General features: G+C 49.8%; 1 protein-coding gene across 1 annotated transcript in view; it reads left to right on the forward strand.

The window, feature by feature from the left end:
- The window catches only part of LOC137323436 (SPRY domain-containing protein 3-like), a 708978-nt gene that overhangs the window by 177960 nt on the left and 509867 nt on the right, over window positions 1-21151 (forward strand). Inside the window, exon 4 of the mRNA XM_067986908.1 lies at window positions 2772-2896. Coding sequence (XP_067843009.1) covers window positions 2772-2896 — 125 coding nt within the window. The remainder of the gene's footprint in view (window positions 1-2771; window positions 2897-21151) is intronic.

The following is a 21151-nucleotide window of genomic DNA, read 5'->3' on the forward strand; positions in this document are numbered from 1 at the left end:
AATTTCTTCACTCAGAGGGTTATGAATCTTTGGAATCCTCTACCCCAGAGGGCTGTGGATGCTGAGTCATTGAGTTTATTCAAGACTGAGATCGATAGAATTTTGGACTCTGGGGGAATCAAGGGATATGGGGATCGGGCGGGAAAGTGGAGTTGAGGTCGAAGGTCAGCCATGATCTGATTGAATGGCGGAGCAGGATCGAGGGGCCGGATGGCCTACTCCTGCTCCTATTTCTTATGGTCTTATGTTCTTCTGTAGAATAACAGATACTTGTGAGTGAGTTATAGGCTGTGATCGAAACGAGGGGGTCAGGTGGTTTATATATAGAGTAACTGATTGGAATGTAATCGTGGAGTAATTGAAACATTGCAGAGGGAGCTTTACTCTGCATCTAACCCGTGCTGTACCTGCCCTGGGAGTGTTTGATGGGACAGTGTTGAGGGAGCTTTACTCTGTATCTAACCCTGTACCTGCTCTGGGAGTGTTTGATGGGACAGTATAGAGGGAGCTTTACTCTGTATCTAACCCGTACTGTACCTGCCCTGGGAGTGTTTGATGGGACAGTGTAGAGGGAGCTTTACTCTGTATCTAACCCGTACTGTACCTGCCCTGGGAGTGTTTGATGGGACAGTGTAGAGGGAGCTTTACTCTGTATCTAACCCGTACTGTACCTGCCCTGGGAGTGTTTGATGGGACAGTGTAGAGGGAACTTTACTCTGTATCGAACCCGTGCTGTACCTGCCCTGGGAGTGTTTGATGGGACAGTGTAGAGGGAGCTTTACTCTGTATCTAACCTGTGCTGTACCTGCCCTGGGAGTGTTTGATGGGACAGTGCAGAGGGAGCTTTACTCTGTATCTAACCCGTGCTGTACCTGCCCTGGGAGTGTTTGATGGGACAGTGTAGAGGGTGCTTTACTCTGTATCTAACCCGTGCTGTACCTGCCCTGGGAGTGTTTGATGGGACAGTGTAGAGGGAGCTTTACTCTGCATCTAACCCGCACTGTACCTGCCCTGGGAGTGTTTGATGGGACAGTGTAGAGGGAGCTTTACTCTGTAGCTAACCCGTCCTGTAACTGCCCTGGGAGTGTTTGATGGGACAGTGTAGAGGGAGCTTTACTCTGTATCTAACCCATGCTGTACCTGCCCTGGGAGTGTTTGATGGGACAGTGTAGAGGGAGCTTTACTCTGTATCTAACCTGTGCTGTACCTGCCCTGGGAGTGTTTGATGGGACAGTGTAGAGGGTGCTTTACTCTGTATATAACCCGTGCTGTACCTGCCCTGGGAGTGTTTGATGGGACAGTGTAAAGGGAGCTTTACTCTGTATCTAACCCCGTGCTGTGCCTGCCCTGGGAGTGTTTGATGGGACAGTGTAGAGGGAGCTTTACTCTGTATCTAACCCGTGCTGTACCTGCCCTGGGAGTGTTTGATGGGACAGTGTAGAGGGAGCTTTACTCTGTATCTAACCCGTGCTGTACCTGCCCTGGGAGTGTTTGATGGGACAGTGTAGAGGGAGCTTTACTCTGTATCTAACCCGTGCTGTACCTGCCCTGGGAGTGTTTGATGGGAGAGTGTAGAGGGAGCTTTACTCTGTATCTAACCCGTGCTGTACCTGCCCTGGGAGTGTTTGATGGGACAGTGTAGAGGGAGCTTTACTCTGCATCTAACCCGCACTGTACCTGCCCTGGGAGTGTTTGATGGGACAGTGTAGAGGGAGCTTTACTCTGTATCTAACCTGTGCTGTACCTGCCCTGGGAGTGTTTGATGGGACAGTGTAGAGGGAGCTTTACTCTGTATATAACCCGTGCTGTACCTGCCCTGGGAGTGTTTGATGGGACAGTGTAGAGGGAGCTTTACTCTGTATCTAACCCCGTGCTGTGCCTGCCCTGGGAGTGTTTGATGGGACAGTGTAGAGGGAGCTTTACTCTGTATCTAACCCGTGCTGTACCTGCCCTGGGAGTGTTTGATGGGACAGTGTAGAGGGAGCTTTACTCTGTATCTAACCCGTGCTGTACCTGCCCTGGGAGTGTTTGATGGGACAGTGTAGAGGGAGCTTTACTCTGTATCTAACCCGTGCTGTACCTGCCCTGGGAGTGTTTGATGGGAGAGTGTAGAGGGAGCTTTACTCTGTATCCAACCCGCACTGTACCTGCCCTGGGAGTGTTTGATGGGACAGTGTAGAGGGTACTTTACTCTGTATCTAACCCGTGCTGTACCTGCCCTGGGAGTGTTTGATGGGACAGTGTAGAGGGAGCTTTACTCTGTATCTAACCTGTGCTGTACCTGCCCTGGGAGTGTTTGATGGGACAGTGTAGAGTGAGCTTTACTCTGTATCTAACCCGTGCTGTACCTGCCCTGGGAGTGTTTGATGGGACAGTGTAGAGGGAGCTTTACTCTGTATCTAACCCTGTACCTGCCCTGGGAGTGTTTGATGGGACAGTGTAGAGGAAGCTTTACTCTGTATTTATCCAGAACACAAAGGCTCTGTTTTTTATCTTGTCCTCGACCACTGACTGGTTGAAATCCTAGAAACACTTTGTTGATGTTCTTTGATGCTTTGTTTGCTGTGATTCCTCGGTGTCCCTCTGACAGGAGCCCGGTGTAACTGCCCCGCAATTGCATAACCAAAAAAATTAAGCAAGACACAAAATTCCACATTATGTAGGCACTGGCTCCACTGATGCAGCTCCCTTATGTCACAGGCCTGATGGTGTTTTGGACGAGCTGTTAGCTTGATAACTTCACCTGGACTATAACTCTCTCTGGTCAACAGGTCCTGATCACAGACAGTGGAGTGCGAGGGTCCATCGCGGTGGGGGTCGTCCCGTACGACTATAACCTGAGCCAGCAGCTCGGGTGGGTCTCCTGCTCTGCCGCCTTCCATGCAGACGATGGAAAGTAAGTGAAAATCACACCACTCCTGTTTTTTATGGCGGTTTTCCGAATATTTATTGGTGTTGGAGGCTTGCAAGGGGGTTCAGAGGAGATTTACCAGAATTGTACCAGGGATGAGGGACTTCAGTTATCTGGAGAGACTGGAGAAGCTGGGATTGTTCTCCTTGGAACAGAGAAGGTTAAGGAGAGATTTGATCGAGGTGTTAAAAATCATGAAGGGTTTTGAGAGAGTAAATAAGGAGAAACTGTTTCCAGTGGCAGGAGGGTCGGTAACCAGAGGACACAGATTTAAGGTGATCGGCAAAAGAACCAGAGGGGAGATGAGGAGAAATTTTTTTATTCAGCGAGTTGTTCTGATCTGGAATGCGCTGCCTGAAAGGGCGGTGGAAGCAGATTCAATAATAACTTTCAAAAGGGAATTGGATAAATACTTGAAGGGAAAAATTTACAGGGCTCTGGGGAAAGGGCGGGAGAGTGGGACTGATTGGAGAGCTCTTTCAAAGAGGCAGCACAGGCACAGTGGGCCGAATGATTCTATGAACTAATCTGCTTGGTCAGCACCCAGACTTTGGTTTCGTGATAGCCATTCCCGCCTCTGAAGGTGCAGGTTTCGAATCCCACTCCAGACAATGGAGACCGGAGCTTCAGACAGTCCCGGGGAGTGGAGACCGGAGCTCCAGACAGTCCCGGTGAGTGGAGACCAGAGCTCCAGACAGTCCTGGTGAGTGGAGACCAGAGCTCCAGACAGTCCCGGGGAGTGCAGACCGGAGCTCCAGACAGTCCCGGGGAGTGCAGACCGGAGCTTCAGACAGTCCCGGGGAGTGGAGACTGGAGCTCCAGACAGTCCCGGGGAGTGCAGACCGGAGCTCCAGACAATCCCGGGGAGTGCAGACCGGAGCTTCAGACAGTCCCGGGGAGTGGAGACTGGAGCTCCAGACAGTCCTGGGGAGTGGAGACCAGAGCTCTGGCTCTGAATGCTGGGTTGATATCCAGCAGGAGACTCATGTCTGGTGGGTGTGGTTGGCCCCCCCCTCATCATACAGGTTGTGGGAGCCCATACAACAATCCCGCCGTTTAAGACTAACCCCCCTATCGGCTGGTATAAAGATGATTACGGCCGTGGAAGAAGCGTTCATGTCACGGCCTGTCAGACTGAAAATCAGCCTGCGAATCCTTGCACTACTTCATATGATTCTCCAAGGGAAGAGTGTGAAGATAAGAAATCACAGCGATGATCTATCTGGGTGGGTTTAAGAAATGTGGCAAGATTGATCAGGATCTGAATAATTAAGGAAACTGGGGCCAGTAGAATGCAAATGCAGCCCAATGCAAAAATAATTACCATAGGAGCAAGGAACCAAAGTAAGACTGTTACTGGGTGGAACAGACGTGGAAGAAGGTCGTCAGGTGATGGATCTGAGGGGTTTGTGGAAGAATTGTTGAGACGTCCAGCTGACAGGTGACTGCTATATAGAAGGCAAACAATGTGTTGGGCCGGACTGAGTGACGGGTTGAGTGATATTGAGCTGCACCGTGTGGGATCATGAGCACAGGGATCACTGGATGAGAAAAGACCAGGGTCCATGTAGTTCACCATCTCCCGCCCTGGCCGTCTCATGGTACAACGATAATGGAGTGATTGACTAATCACAACAATCAATCTCTATCACTGAGTCTCCAACAGACCCAGACATGAGGTGAGGAAAACCCCCAGTGGGGGAAGAGCTTTGGGAACCAGAGGTCCAAAGTCCCCTGTTCCTCCTGAGCCTGTTACACTCGCCACACATCATGTCTCAAATTCCTCACATACTGGATCCCAAAGTGTTATTTTCAGAAAGAAATTGATTTAATTTGCAATTGAACCAATGCTAATTTATTCCACCGTCAGAATTGTGACCAGAGTCAAGAGTAAAATATCGCCGCTCAGGCAAACTCCTGCCTCTACTACAACAACAGCAACAAGTTGCATTTATTTTGCGCCTTTAACGTAGTGAAACGTCCCAGGGTGCTTCACAGGAGCGATTATCAAACAAAATTAGACACCGAGCCAAATAAGGAGATATTAGGACAGGCGACCAAAAGCTTGGTCAAAGAGGTAGGTTTTTAAGGAGCGTCTTAAAGGAGGAGAGAGAGGCAGAGAGGTTTAGGGAGGGAATTCCAGAGCTTCGGGCCCAGGCAACTGAAGGCACGGCCGCCAATGGTGGGGCGAAGGGAGTGGAAGACTCGAGGCCAGGATTGGAGGAACTCAGATTACACGCACCATCATCAAACAATCTGAGTTGTAACAACCTCAAACTTTTTGCCTTGGTTACCCAGCCTACCAGACAATTCCAAACATTTATGGCTGTTTTTGGGGGTGCAAGGGGCAGATGGGGTTAATTTTCTGCTCTGGCCTTGGCACCATGGAACTGTTGGTGCCATTTTCCCATCCGCGCTGCATTGGGTGATCTCCCACTCCACCCCTCCCCCTCCCTGCCACAACGACTCCTTTTCACTATAGATTTTCCTGCCGGTTCTAAATTTGCTTTTCCTTGGTTTCCAGTTGTCCTCTCTCGTTCCCTCGTTTGCTTTGCGGTGAAAATCTTGGGTTTCCTTGTGGGTCCCACTTTACATTACGTATCCATCTTTCGGATGAGATGTTAAACCGAGGCCCCGTCTGCCCTCTCAGGTGAATGTAAAAGATCTCATGGCCACTGTTTCGAAGAAGAGCAGGGGAGTTCTCCCCGGTGTCCTGGGCCAATATTTATCCCTCAACCAACACCTAACAATAGATGAACTGGTCATTTATCCCATTGCTGTTTGTGGGATCTTGCTGTGCGCAAATTGGCTGCCGCGAAGCCTACATTACACCAGTGACTACACTTCAAAAGTACATCATTGGCTGTAAAGCGATTTGGGACCTGTGTGGATGAGAACAAGGACTGCAAGGAGGATGGGCAAACTGAGCACAGCACCGCCGTACAGGAGGCCGTTCAAGTAGGGGGAGTAAAAAGGAATGTAGTAGCGGTAGGGGACAGTATAGTCAGGGGGACAGACACTGTTCTCTGCAGCCGCGACCGGGAGTCCCGAAGGCTGTGCTGCCTGCCCGGTGCCAGGGTTAAGGACATCTCCTCGCGGCTGGAGAAGAACTTGGAGGGGGAGGGGGAGGATCCAGTTGTCGTGGTTCTCGTAGGAACCAACGAAATAGGAAGAACTAGGAATGAGGTTCTGCTGAGGGAGTTTGAGGAGCTCAGGTCCAAATTAATAAGCAGAATCTCAAAGGTGATAATCTCTGGATTATTACCTGAGCCACGAGCAAATTGGCATCGGGACAAACAGTTCAGAGAGTTAAATGCGTGGTTTAAAGAGTGGTGTGGGAGACAGGGGTTTCGATTCATGGGGCACTGGCACCAGTACTGGGGAAAGAGGGAGCTGTTCCACTGGGACAGGCTTCACTTAAACAGGGCTGGGTCCAGAGTCCTGGCAAATCGAATAACTCGGGCTGTAGACAGGGCTCTAAAATAAAAAGGTGGTGGGGGGAGGGTTCAGGTAAGGGTAAATTTATAAAACTAAAGAGGAAAGTGAAGTCCACAGAGCCGTGTAGTGATTTGGGTAAAGATAATCAGAGTGAGACAGGGAGGGACAGAGAGTTTAACGGTAATAATGCATCAGCGAATAACGTCAAATCAGAGAAAAATGGTAAAAAGTCAAAATAAAGGTGATTTATCTGAATGCACAAAGCATTCGTAACAAGATAGACGAATTAATGGCACAAATAGAGAGAAATGGGTTTGATCTAGTGGCCATCACTGAGACGTGGTTGCAGGGTGACCAAGGTTGGGAACTAAATATTCCAGGGTACTTGACTTTTCGAAAAGACAGACAGAATGGAAAAGGAGGAGGGGGGAGGGGGGTGGGGAATAGCCCTGATAATAAAGGATGAGATAAGGACAGTAGTGAGAAAGGATCTTGGCTCAGAAAATCAGGATGTGGAATCAGTGTGTGTGGAGATAAGAAATAACCAGGAGCAGAAAATACTGGTGGGAGTAGTTTACAGGCCGCCTAATAGTAGTTAAACTTTTGGACAGAGTATAAATCAAAAAAATAAGAGGAGCTTGTAACAAACGTAATGCAGTAATCGTGGGGGGACTTTAATCTTCATATAGACTGGACAAATCAAATTGGCAAAAGTAGTTTGGAGGACGAGTTCATGGAATGCATTCGAGTCAGTTTGTTCACTTAGAGTGTGGTGAATTCTCTATCCCAGAGGGCTGTGGAGGCTCAGTCATTGAGTACATTCAAAACAGAGATCGATAGATTTCTCGATATTGAAGGCATCAAGGGATATGGGGATAGTGCAGGAAAATGGCATTGAGGTAGAAGACCAGCCATGATCTTGTTGAATAGCGGAGCAGGCTCGAGGGGCCGGATGGCCCACTCCTGCTCTTATTTCTTATGTTCTTCTTATCTTCTCATGTAGAACAATACGTCGTGGAACCTACCAGAGAACAGTCTATTTTAGATCTTGTCTTGTGTAATGAGAGAGGGTTAATTAGTAATCTCATAGTAAGGGATCCTCTGGGGAAGAGTGATCATAATATGATGGAATTTTACATTGAATTCGAGAGTGATGTACATTAAGTCCGAAACTAGAGTCTTAAACTTAAACTAGGCCAATTACATAGATATGAGGGGCGAGTTGGTTAAGGTTGATTGGGAAATTAGATTAAAAGATAAGACGGTTGATAAGCAATGGCGAACATTTGAAGAAATATTTCATAATTCTCAACGAATATACATTCCATTGAGAAATACAAACTCCATGGGAAAAGTGATCCATCCGTGGCTAACTAAAGAAGTTAAGGATAGTATTAGATTAAAAGAAGAGGCTTATAATGTTGCCAAGAAGAGTAGTAAGCCTGAGGATTGGGAGAGTTTTAGAAACCAGCAAAGGACGACCAAAAAATTGATAAAAAGGGAGAAAATAGAATATGAAAGTAAACTAGCAAGAAATATAAAAAGGATTGTCAGAGCTTCTACAAGTACGTAAAAAGGAAGAGATTAGCGAAAGTAAACATTGGTCCCTTAGAGGCTGAGGCAGGAGAAATTATAATGGGGAATCAGGAAATGACAGAGATGTTAAACAAATATTTGTTTAAACTTCACAGTAGAAGACACAAAAAGCATACCACAAATAGTATGGAATTGAAGGGTAAATGAGAGTGAGGAACTTAAAACAATTAATATTACCAGAGAAAAAGTACTGGAGAAACTAATGGGACTAAAAGCTGATAAATCCCCTGGACCTGATGACCGACATCCTGGGGTTCTAAAAGAGGTGCCTGCAGAGATAGTGGATGCATTGGTTGTGATCTTCCAAAATTCTCCAGATTCTAGAACGGTCCCTGTGGATTGGAAGGTAGCAAATGTAACCCCGCTATTCAAGAAAGGACGGAGAGAGAAAACAGGGAACTACAGGCCAGTTAGCCTGACATCAGTCATTGGGAAAATGTTGGAATCCATTATTAAGGAAGTGGTAACAGGGCACTTAGAAAATCATAATATGATTAGACAGAGTCAACATGGTTTTATGAAAGGGAAATCGTGTTTGACAAATCTATTAGAGTTTTTTGAGGATGTAACTAGCAGGGTAGATAAAGGGGAACCAGTGGATGTCGTATATTTGGATTTTCAAAAAGCATTTGATAAGGTGTCACACAAAAGGTTGTTACACAAGATAAGGGCTCATGGGGTTGGTGGTAATATATTAGCATGGATAGAGGATTGATTAACGGACAGAAAACAGAGAGTAGGGAAAAACAGGTCATTCTCGGGTTGTCAGGCTGTAACTAGTGGGGTGCCGCAAGGATCAGTGCTTGGGCCTCAGCTATTTACAATCTATATTAATGACTTTGATGAAGCGACCAAGTGTAATGTATCCAAGTTTGCTGATGATACAAAGCTAGGTGGGAAAGTAAGCTGTGAGGAGGACACAAAGAGTAGCATAGTGGTTATGTTACTGGGCTAGTAATCCAGAGGCCTGGACTAAAATCCAGAGTCATGAGTTCAAATCCCGCCACGGCAGCTGGCGAATTTAAGTTGAATTAATTAAATAAAAATCTGGAATTAAAATACTAGTATCAGTAATGATGGCCATGAAACTACCGGATTGTCGTAAAAACCCATCTGGTTCACTAACGCCCTTTAGGGAAGGAAGCCTGCCGCCCTTACCCGGTCTGGCCTATATGTGACTCCAGACCCACAGCAATGTGGTTGATTCTTAATTGCCCTCTGAAATGGCCCAGCAAGACACTCAGTTGTAAAATCTCGCTACGAAAAGTCATAATAAGAATAAAACCGGACGGACCACCCGGCATCGGACCACCAGGCACCGGACACGACAACGGCAAAACACCAAGCCCAGTCGACCCTGCAAGGTCCTCCTCACTAACATCTGGGGACTTGTGCCAAAATTGGGAGAGCTGTCCCACAGACGAGTCAAGCAACAGCCTGACATAGCCATACTCACAGAATCATATCTTTCAGCCAACGTCCCAGACTCTTCCATCACCATCCCTGGGTATGTCCTGTCCCACCGGCAGGACAGACCCACCAGAGGTGGCGGTACAGTTATATACAGTCAGGAGGGAGTGGCCCTGGGAGTGCTCAACATTGACTCTGGACCCCACGAAATCTCATGGCATCAGGTCAAACATGGGCAAGGAAACCTCCTGCTGATCACCACCTACCGTCCTCCCTCAGCTGATGAATCAGTCCTCCTCCATGTTGAACACCACTTGGAGGAAGCACTGAGGGTAGCAAGGGCACAAAATGTACTCTGGGTGGGGGACTTCAATGTCCATCACCAAGAGTGGCTCGGTAGCACCACTACTGACCGAGCTGGCCGAGTCCTGAAGGACATAGCTGCTAGACTGGGCCTGCGGCAGGTGGTGAGCGAACCAACACGAGGGAAAAACTAACTTGACCTCGTCCTCACCAATCTACCTGTCGCAAATGCATCTGTCCATGACAGTATTGGTAGGAGTGACCACCGCATAGTCCTCGTGGAGATGAAATCCCGTCTTCGCACTGAGGACACCATCCAATGTGTTGTGTGGCACTACCACCGTGCTAAATGGGATAGATTCAGAACAGATCGAGCAGCTCAAAACTGGGCATCCATGAGGCGCTGTGGGCCATCAGCAGCAGCAGAATTGTATTCCAGCGCAATCTGTAACCTCATGGCCCGGCATATTCCTCACTCTACCATTACCAACAAGCCAGGGGATCAACCCTGGTTCAATGAGGAGTGTAGAAGAGCATGCCAGGAGCAGCACCAGGCGTACCTAAAAATGAGGTGCCAACCTGGTGAAGCTACAACTCAGGACTACATGCATGCTAAACAGCGGAAGCAACATGCTATAGACAGAGCTAAGCGATTCCACAACCAACGGATCAGATCAAAGCTCTGCAGTCCTGCCACATCCAGTCGTGAATGGTGGTGGACAATTAAACAACGAACGGGAGGAGGAGGCTCTGCAAACATCCCCATTCTCAATGATGGCGGAGTCCAGCACGTGAGTGCAAAAGACAAGGCTGAAGCGTTTGCAACCATCTTCAGCCAGAAGTGCCGAGTGGATCATCCATCTCAGCCTCCTCCCGATATCCCCACCATCACGGAAGCCAGTCTTCGGCCAATTCGATTCACTCCACGTGATATCAAGAAACGGCTGAGTGCACTGGATACAGCAAAGGCTATGGGCCCCGACAACATCCCAGCTGTAGTGCTGAAGACTTGTGCTCCAGAACTAGCTGCGCCTCTAGCCAAGCTGTTCCAGTACAGCTACAACACTGGCATCCACCCGACAATGTGGAAAATTGCCCAGGTATGTCCTGTCCACAAAAAGCAGGACAAATCCAATCCGGCCAATTACCGCCCCATCAGTCTACTCTCAATCATCAGCAAAGTGATGGAAGGTGTCGTCGACAGTGCTATCAAGCGGCACTTACTCACCAATAACCTGCTCACCGATGCTCAGTTTGGGTTCCGCCAGGACCACTCGGCTCCAGACCTCATTACAGCCTTGGTCCAAACATGGACAAAAGAGCTGAATTCCAGAGGTGAGGTGAGAGTGACTGCCCTTGACATCAAGGCAGCATTTGACCGAGTGTGGCACCAAGGAGCCCGAGTAAAATTGAAGTCAATGGGAATCAGGGGGAAAACTCTCCAGTGGCTGGAGTCATACCTAGCACAAAGGAAGATGGTAGTGGTTGTTGGAGGCCAATCATCTCAGCCCCAGGGCATTGCTGCAGGAGTTCCTCAGGGCAGTGTCCTAGGCCCAACCATCTTCAGCTGCTTCATCAATGACCTTCCCTCCATCATGAGGTCAGAAATGGGGATGTTCGCTGATGACTGCACAGTGTTCAGTTCCATTCGCAACCCCTCAGATAATGAAGCAGTCCGAGCCTGCATGCAGCAAGACCTGGTCAACATCCAGGCTTGGGCTGATAAGTGGCAAGTAACATTCGCGCCAGATAAGTGCCAGGCAATGACCATCTCCAACAAGAGAGAGTCTAACCACCTCCCCTTGACATTCAACGGCGTTACCATCGCCGAATCCCCCACCATCAACATCCTGGGGGTCACCATTGACCAGAAACTTAACTGGACCAGCCATATAAATACTGTGGCTACGAGAGCAGGTCAGAGGCTGGGTATTCTGCATCGAGTGACTCACCTCCTGACTCCCCAAAGCCTTTCCACCATCTACAAGGCACAAGTCAGGAGTGTGATGGAATACTCTCCACTTGCCTGGATGAGTGCAGCTCCAACAACACTCAAGAAGCTCGACACCATCCAAGATAAAGCAGCCCTCTTGATTGGCACCCCATCCACCACCCTAAACATTCACTCCCTTCACCACCGGCGCACTGTGGCTGCAGTGTGCACCATCCACAGGATGCACTGCAGCAACTCGCCAAGGCTTCTTCGACAGCACCTCCCAAACCCGCGACCTCTACCACCTAGAAGGACAAGGGCAGCAGGCGCATGGGAACAACACCACCTGCACGTTCCCCTCCAAGTCACACACCATCCCGACTTGGAAATATATCGCTGTTCCTTCATTGTCGCTGGGTCAAAATCCTGGAACTCCCTTCCTAACAGCACTGTGGGAGAACCGTCACCACATGGACTGCAGCGGTTCAAGGCGGCGGCTCACCACCACCTTCTCGAGGGCAATTAGGGATGGGCAATAAATGCCGGCCTTGCCAGCGACGCCCACATCCCGTGAACGAATAAAAAAAATGACAGGTTATGTGAGTGGGTAAGAAGGTGGCAGATGGAGTATAATGTGGGGAAATGTGAGGTTATTCACTTTGGTCGGAAGAATAGAAAAAGAGAATATTTTTTAAATGATGAGAAACTATTAAATGTTGGTGTTCAGAGAGACTTGGGTGTCCTCATAAACACAGAAAGTTAACATGCAGGTACAGCAAGCAATTAGGAAAGCAAATGTTATCTTGGCCTTTATTCCAAGGGGGTTGGAGTACATGAGTGAGGAAGTCTTGCTACAATTGTACAGGGCTTTGGTGAGACCTCACCTCTTGAGTACTGTGTACAGTTTTGGTCTTCTTATCAAAGGAAGGATATACTTGCCTTGGAGGCGGTGCAACAAAGTTCACTAGATTGATTCCTGGGATGAGAGGGTTGTCCTATGAGGAGAGATTGAGTAGAATGGGCCTTTACTCTCTGGAGTTTAGATGAATGAGAGGTGATCTCATTGAAACATATAAGATTCTGAGGGGGCTTGACAGAGTCGATGCTGAGAGGCTGTTTCCCCGGGCTGGAGAGTCTAGAACTAGGGGGCATAGTCTCAGGATAAGGGGTCGGCCATTTAGGACTGAGATGAGGAGAAATTTCTTCACTCAGAGGGTTGTGAATATTTGGAATTCTCTCCCCCAGAGGGCTGTGGATGCTGAGTCATTGAATATATTCAAGGCTGAGATCGATAGATTTTTGGAATCAAGGGATATGGGGATAAGGCGGGAAAGTGGAGTTGAGGTAGAAGATCAGCCATGATCTGATTGAATGGCAGAGCAGGCTCGAGGGGCCGGATGGCCTACTCCTGCTCCTATTTTTTATGTTCTTATGGGACGTCCTGAGGTTGTGGAAGGCACTGTATAAATGCAAGGTCCCTCTTTTCTTGTAAGTATTTGAAAGCCAGAAATGAACGTGAGTCAGTATTGCAGTCCAGTCTGGGAATCCAGGAAGCAGTGTCAAATTTAGCTGAGTACAGTCAAGCATGAGGCTGATTGCAGTGTAATGGCACAGTCCCAGACAAGGCGAACAATACACTGGAGATTATCGAACACACCGCAGACTTGCTAACTCTTTCATACTCCCGGGCCACACACAATCCTGCAGTTACAGTTTCACGCCAAATCGCACAAATCCAAATTCCAAGTGGCTCAATTGGTACCACACTCTCTCTCCTCCAGTTACAAGCTTGATAGCTTCAAACTCCACTCCAGGAGTTGAACCCAATAATCCAGGCTGACACTCCTAGTGTATGTACAGGACACAGAGCGAGTACACACCTGTACTGTACCCCAGTGAGGAGTCTGTGTACAGGACACAGAGCGAGTACACACCTGTACTGTACCCCAGTGAGGAGTCTGTGTACAGGACACAGAGCGAGCACACACCTGTACTGTACCCCAGTGAGGAGTCTATGTACAGGACACAGAGCGAGCACACACCTGTACTGTACCCCAGTGAGGAGTCTGTGTACAGCACAGAGCGAGTACACACCTGTACTGTAGCCCAGTGAGGAGTCTGTGTACAGCACAGAGCGAGTACACACCTGTACTGTACCCCAGTGAGGAGTCTGTGTACAGCACAGAGCGAGCACACACCTGTACTGTAGCCCAGTGAGGAGCCTGTGTACAGCACAGAGCGAGCACACACCTGTACTGTAGCCCAGTGAGGAGTCTGTGTACAGGACACAGAGCGAGCACACACCTGTACTGTAGCCCAGTGAGGAGTCTGTGTACAGGACACAGAGCGAGCACACACCTGTACTGTAGCCCAGTGAGGAGTCTATGTACAGGACACAGAGCGAGTACACACCTGTACTGTACCCCAGTGAGGAGTCTGTATACAGCACAGAGTGAGCACACACCTGTACTGTACCCCAGTGAGGAGTCTGTGTACAGGACACAGAGCGAGCACACACCTGTACTGTACCTCAGTGAGGAGTCTGTGTACAGGATACAGAGCGAGTACACACCTGTACTGTACCCCAGTGAGGAGTCTGTGTACAGCACAGAGCGAGCACACACCTGTACTGTAGCCCAGTGAGGAGTCTGTGTACAGCACAGAGCGAGCACACACCTGTACTGTACCCCAGTGAGGAGTCTGTGTACAGCACAGAGCGAGCACACACCTGTACTGTAGCCCAATGCGGAGTCTGTGTACAGGACACAGAGCGAGTACACACCTGTACTGTAGCCCAGTGAGGAGTCTGTGTACAGGACACAGAGTGAGCACACACCTGTACTGTACCCCAGTGAGGAGTCTGTGTACAGCACAGAGCGAGTACACACCTGTACTGTACCCCAGTGAGGAATCTGTGTACAGGACACAGAGCGAGCACACACCTGTACTGTAGCCCAGTGAGGAGTCTGTGTACAGGATACAGAGCGAGTACACACCTGTACTGTACCCCAGTGAGGAGTCTGTGTACAACACAGAGCGAGCACACACCTGTACTGTAGCCCAGTGAGGAGTCTGTGTACAGCACAGAGCGAGCACACACCTGTGCAGAAGGAAAGGCAAAATAATAAAGAAAAGCGAGAGCTGGAAATACACAGCAGGTCCGTCAGCATTGTAACAGGTTAACGATTAAAGTGGGACAACCTCATCAGAACTGGAGCAGTTGGATTGGGGGGTGGGGAGGAGAAATCAGGACAGGGGCAAGAGTAACTCGGAGGAAAGAATTAATGATGGAGATTATTACCTCAACCTGCTGCCTCTCCTCCTTCCCCTCCTCTCCTCCTCCCTTCCCCCTCCCCCTCCTCCTCTCCTCCTCCCTTCCCCCTCCCCCTCCTCCTCTCCTCCTCCCTTCCCCCTCCCCCTCCTCCTCTCCTCCTCCCTTCCCCCTCCCCCTCCTCCCCCCTTCCACCTCCTCTCCTCCTCCCTTCCCCCTCCTCCTCCCCTCCTCTCCTCCTCCCTTCCCCCTCCCCCTCCTCCTCCTCTCCTCCTCCCTTCCCCCTCCCTCTCCTCTCCTCCTCCCTTCCCTCTCCTCCTCTCCTCCTCCCTTCCCCCTCCCCCTCCCCCTCCCTTCCCCCTCCCCCTCCTCCTCTCTTCCCCCTCCCCCTCCTCCTCCCTTCCCCCTCCCCTTCCCCTCCTCTCCTCCTCCCTTCCCCCTCCCCTCCCCCTCCTCTCCTTCTCCCTTCCCCCTCCTCCTCCCCTCCTCTCCTCCTCCCTTCCCCCTCCCCCTCCTCCTCCTCTCCTCCTCCCTTCCCCCTCCCCTTCTCCTCCTCTCCTCCTCCCTTCCCCCTCCCCCTCCTCCTCCTCCTCTCCTCCTCCCTTCCCCCTCCTCCTCCCCTCCTCTCCTCCTCCCTTCCCCCTCCCCCTCCCCCTCCTCTCCTCCTCCCTTCCCCCTCCTCCTCCCTTCCCCCTCCTCCTCCTCCTCTCCTCCTCCCTTCCCCCTCCTTCTCCCCCTCCCACTCCTCTCCCTTCCCCTTCCCTCCTCCCCTTCTCTCCCTCTCCCCTCCCTCCTCCTCCCCTCCCCCTCCTCTCCTCCTCCTTTCCTCCTCCTCTCCACCTTCCCTCTCCCTCCTCTCCACCTTCCCTCTCCCTCCTCTCCTCCTCCCTTCCCCCTCCCCCTCCCCTTCTCTCCCTCACCTTCTCCCCCTCCTCACTATGACTCTACCCCTCCCCCTCCCACTCCCCCTCCAACTCCCACTCTCTCTCCCCCACACTCTTCCCCTCCCACTCCATCTCCTGCTCCCCTTCCCTCCTCTCCCCCTCCCTCTCCCACTCCCCCTTCCACCTCCCACTCCCCCTCCCTCTCCCACTCCCCATCCACCTCCCACTCCCCCTGCCCCTCCCCCTCCCCCTCTCACTCCGCCTCCAACTCCTACTCTCCCACCCCCACACTCTTCCCCCTCCCACTCCATCTCCTGCTCCCCTTCCCTCCTCTCCCACTCCCCCTCCACCTCCCTCTCCCCCTGCCCCTCCCCCTCCTCTCCCACTCCCCCTCCCTCTCTCACGCCCCCTCCCTCTCCCATTCCCCTTCCCCTTCCACCTCCCACTCCTCCTCCTCTCCCACTCCCCCTCCCCTTCCACCTCCCACTCCCCCTCCTCTCCCACTCCCCCTCCTCTCCCACTCCCCCTCCTCTCCCACTCCCCCTCCTCTCCCACTCCCCCTCCCTATCCACCTCCCACTCCCCCTGCCCCTCCCCCTCCTCTCCCACTCCCCCTCCCTCTCTCACGCCCCCTCCCCCTCCCATTCCCCTTCCCCTTCCACCTCCCACTCCTCCTCCTCTCCCACTCCCCCTCCTCTCCCACTCCCCCTCCCCTTCCACTTCCCACTCCCCCTCCTCTCAAACTCCCCCTCCCTCTCCCACTCCCCCTCCCCTTCCACCTCCCACTCCCCCTCCTCTCCCACACCCCCTCTCTCTCCCACTCCCCCTCCCTTCCACCTCCCCCTCCCCCTCCCCCTGACACTCCACTCCCCTCCCCTCCCTCTCCTCTCCCTCTCTTCTCCCTCTCCTCTCCCCCCACCCTACAAAGCCCATGTCTGCTGCTGTGCAGGTGCTTGGTGGAGCTTAACATGAAGCCCTCAGTAAACTACCTGGGAAGATGACCAGAACTGTGCTCTGACCAGCCTGCCAGCTGTCTTCACATCAGGAATGTGAGAGTCAGATGGTTCCTTCAGGCACCTTCACACGGAGGCTGCAGCGTATCGGGGCAATGAGTGATCGCAACTCGGGAATCTTTCACCACCGTCCCGAATACTCGGTGATACCACCCTGATTCCAATAACAGATGTCGGCCGTGGCCCATTGGGTGTCAGTCTCGTCTCTGAATCAGAAGGTCGTGGGTTTGAGTCCCCACCCCAGAGACTTCAGCGCATAATCCAGGCTTACACTCGCAGTGCAGAACTGAGGGAGCACTGCACTGTCGGAGGGTCAGTACTGAGGGAGTGCTGCACTGTCGGAGGGTCAGTACTGAGGGAGCGCCGCACTGTCGGAGGGTCAGTACTGAGGGAGGGCTGCACTGTCGGAGGGTCAGTACTGAGGGAGCGCTGCACTGTCGGAGGGTCAGTACTGAGGGAGCGCCGCACTGTCGGAGGGTCAGTACTGAGGGAGGGCTGCACTGTCGGAGGGTCAGTACTGAGGGAGGGCTGCACTGTCGGAGGGTCAGTACTGAGGGAGTGCTGCACTGTCGGAGGGTCAGTACTGAGGGAGCGCTGCACTGTCGGAGGGTCAGTACTGAGGGAGTGCTGCACTGTCGGAGGGTCAGTACTGAGGGAGTGCTGCATTGTCGAAGGGTCAGTACTGAGGGAGTGCTGCACTGTCGGAGGGTCAGTACTGAGGGAGGGCTGCACTGTCGGAGGGTCAGTACTGAGGGAGCGCTGCACTGTCGGAGGGTCAGTACTGAGGGAGCGCTGCATTGTCAAATTTCTGTGAAACCTAACTTGTCACACCAATCGAACGGGGTAATTCAGAGCCACGGACCCCAACGATATGGTGAATCCACCTTCGCCAGATTAGTACTGAAGAGGACGACAGATGTCAAAAGTAAGTCCAAGAGTAAGGTCAAAGCAGGAAAAAATGGTAAAAGGTCATCATTAAAGGGTCTTTATCTGAATGCACGGAGCATTTGTAACAAGATAGACAAATTAATTGCACAAATAGAGATAAATGGGTTTGATCTGATAGCCATTACAGAGACATGGTTGCAAAATGACCAAGGTTTGGAACTAAATATTCCAGAGTACATGATGTTTAGAAAAGACAGACAGAATGGAAAGGGAGGGGGTGTAGCCCTGATAATAAAGGATGAGATAAGGACAGTAGTGAGAAAGGATCTTGGCTCAGAAGATCAGGAAGTAGAATCAGTCAGGGAGGAAACAAGAAATAACAAGGGGCAGAAAACACTGGTGGGAGTAGTTTATAGGCCCCCTAATAGAAGCAGTACCATTGGATAGCGTATTAATCATGAAATGATAGGAGCTCGTAACAAAGGAAATGCAGTAATCATGGGGGCCTTTAATCTGCATATAGACTGGGCAGATCAAATTGGCAAAGGTAGTTTGGAGGATGAGTTCATGGAATGTATTCGAGACGGTTTCCTGGAGCAATACGTCATGGAACCAAACAGGGAACAGGCTATTTTAGATCTTGTATTATGTAATGAGATCGGGTTAATTAGTAATCTCACGGTAAAAGAACCTCTGGGGAAGAGCGATCATAATATGATACAATTTCACATTGAGTTGGAAAGTAACGTACTTAAGTCAGAAACTCGAATCTTAAACTTAAATAAAGCCAATTACATCAGTATGAGGGGTGAGTTGGCTAAGGTATATCGGGAAATTAAATTAAAGGGTTTGACAGTTGAAAAGCAATGGCGAACATTTGAAGAAATATTTCAATATTCTCAGCAAATATACATTCCATTGAGAAATAAAATCTCCACAGGAAAAGTGATCCATCAGTGGCTGACTAAAGAAGTTAAGGATAGTATTAGATTAAAAGAAGAGGCTTATAATGTTGCCAAGAAGAGTAATAAGCCTGAGGATTGGGAGAGTTTTAGAAACCAGCAAAGGACGACCAAAAAATTGATAAAAAGGGAGAAAATAGAATATGAAAGTAAACTAGCAAGAAATATAAAAACGGATTGTAAGAGCGTCTACAAGTACGTAAAAAGGAAGAGATTAGCGAAAGTAAACATTGGTCCCTTAGAGGCTGAGACAGGAGAAATTATAATGGGGAATAAGGAAATGGCAGAGACATTAAGCAAATATTTTTTATCTGTCTTCAGAGTAGAAGACACAAAAAGCATTCCAGAAATAGTGGGGAACCAAGGGGTAAATGAGAGGGAGGAACTTAAAGTAATTAATATCAGTAGAGAAAAAGTACTGGAGAAACTAATGGGACTAACTGCCGATAAATCCCCTGGACCTGATGGCCGACATCCCAGGGTTCTAAAAGAGGTGGCTGCAGAGATAGTGGATGCATTGGTTGTGATCTTCAAAATTCCCGAGGTTCTGGAACAGAACCAGTGGATTAGAAGGTAGCAAATGTAACCCTGCTATACAAGAAAGGAGAGAGAGAGAAAACAGGGAATTATAGGCCAGTTAGCCTGATATCGGTGGTCGGGAAAATGCTGGAATCCATTATTAAGGAAGTGGTAACAGGGCACTTAGAAAATCATAATATGATTAGGCAGAGTCAATATCGTTTTATGAAAGGGAAATCGTGTTTGACAAATCTATTAGAGTTTTTTGAGGATGTAACTAGCAGGGTAGATAAAGGGGAACCAGTGGATGTCGTATATTTGGATTTTCAAAAGGCATTCGATAAGGTGCCACATAAAAGGTTGTTACACAAGATAAGGGCTCATGGGATTGGGGGTAATATATTAGCATGGAGAGAGGATTGGTTAACGGACAGAAAACAGAGAGTAGGGAAAACGGGTCATTCTCGGGTTGTCAGGCTGTAACTAGTGGGGTGCCGTAAGGATCAGTGCTTGGGCCTCAGCTATTTACAATCTCTATTAATGACTTAGATGAAGGGACCAAGTGTAATGTATCCAAGTTTGCCGACGCTACAAAGCTAGGTGGGAAAGTAAGCTGTGAGGAGGACACAAAGAGTCTGCAAAGGGATATAGACAGGTTAAGTGAGAGGGCAAGAAGGTGGCAGATGGAGTATAATGTGGGGAAATGTGAGGTTATTCACTTTGGTCGGAAGAATAAAAAAACAGAATATTTTTTAAATGATGAGAAACTATTAAATGTTGGTGTTCAGAGAGATTTGGGTGTCCTTGTACAAGAAACACAAGAAGTTAGCATGCAGGTACAGCAAGCAATTGGGAAAGTAAATGGCATGTTGGCATTTATTGGAAGGGGGTTGGAGTACAAGAGTAAGGAAGTCTTACTACGGTTGCACAGGACTTTAGTGAGACCTCACCTGGAGTACTGTGTACAGTTTTGGTCTCCTTATCTAAGGAAGGATATACTTGCCTTAGAGGCAGTGCAACAAAGGTTCACTGGACTGATTCCTGGGATGAGAGGGTTGTCCTATGAGGAGAGGTTGAGTAGAATGGGCCTATACTCTCTGGAGTTTAGAAGAATGAGAGGTGATCTCATTGAAACATATAAGATTCTGAGGGGGCTTGACAGGGTAGATGCTGAGAGGTTGTTTCCCCTGGCTGGAGAGTCCCTCAGCCCTACCATAGAACCATAGAAAGATACAGCACAGAAGGGGGCCATTCGGCCCATCGTGACCACGCTGGCTCGAAGAACAACCAGGTGCCCATTCTAATCCCACCTTCCAGCACCCTGTCCGTAGCCCTGCAGCTTACAGCACTTTAGGTGCAGGTCCAGGTACTTTTTAAAAGAGTTGAGGGTCCCTGCCTCGACCACCAATTCAGGCAGTGAATTCCACACACCCACCACCCTCTGGGTAAAAAAGTTTTTCCTCATGTCCCCTCTAATCCTTCCACCAATCAGCTTAAATCTATGTCCTCTAGTTCTTGAACTCTCCGCTAGGGGAAACAGGTACTTCCTGTCTACTCTATCTGGGCCCCTCATAATTTTGTACACCTCAATCAAGTCTCCCCTCAGCCTCCTCTGCTCCAAGGAAAACAACCCCAGCCTATCCAATCCAATCCAGCTGCAATTTTCAAGCTCTGGCAACATTCTTGTAAATCTTCTCTGCACTCTCTCCAGAGCAATTAAGTCCTTCCTGTAATGTGGTGACCAGAACTGCACACAATACTCCAGCTGTGGCCTTACCAGCGTTTTATACAGTTCCATCATTAGATCCCTGCTTTTGTATTCTATACCTCGGCTAATAACAGAGAGCATTCCGTATGCCTTCTTCAAAACCTTATCTACCTGTACTGCCACCTTCAGGGACCTGTGCACATGCACTCCAAGGTCTCTCACTTCCTCTACCCCTCTCAATATATTCCCGTTTACTGCGTATTCCCTTTTACTGTTTGTCCTCCCTAAGTGCATGACCTCACACTTCTCCGGGTTG

The sequence above is a fragment of the Heptranchias perlo genome, chromosome 7, assembly GCF_035084215.1.
Source record: "Heptranchias perlo isolate sHepPer1 chromosome 7, sHepPer1.hap1, whole genome shotgun sequence".
Classification (NCBI taxonomy): Eukaryota; Metazoa; Chordata; class Chondrichthyes; order Hexanchiformes; family Hexanchidae; genus Heptranchias; species Heptranchias perlo.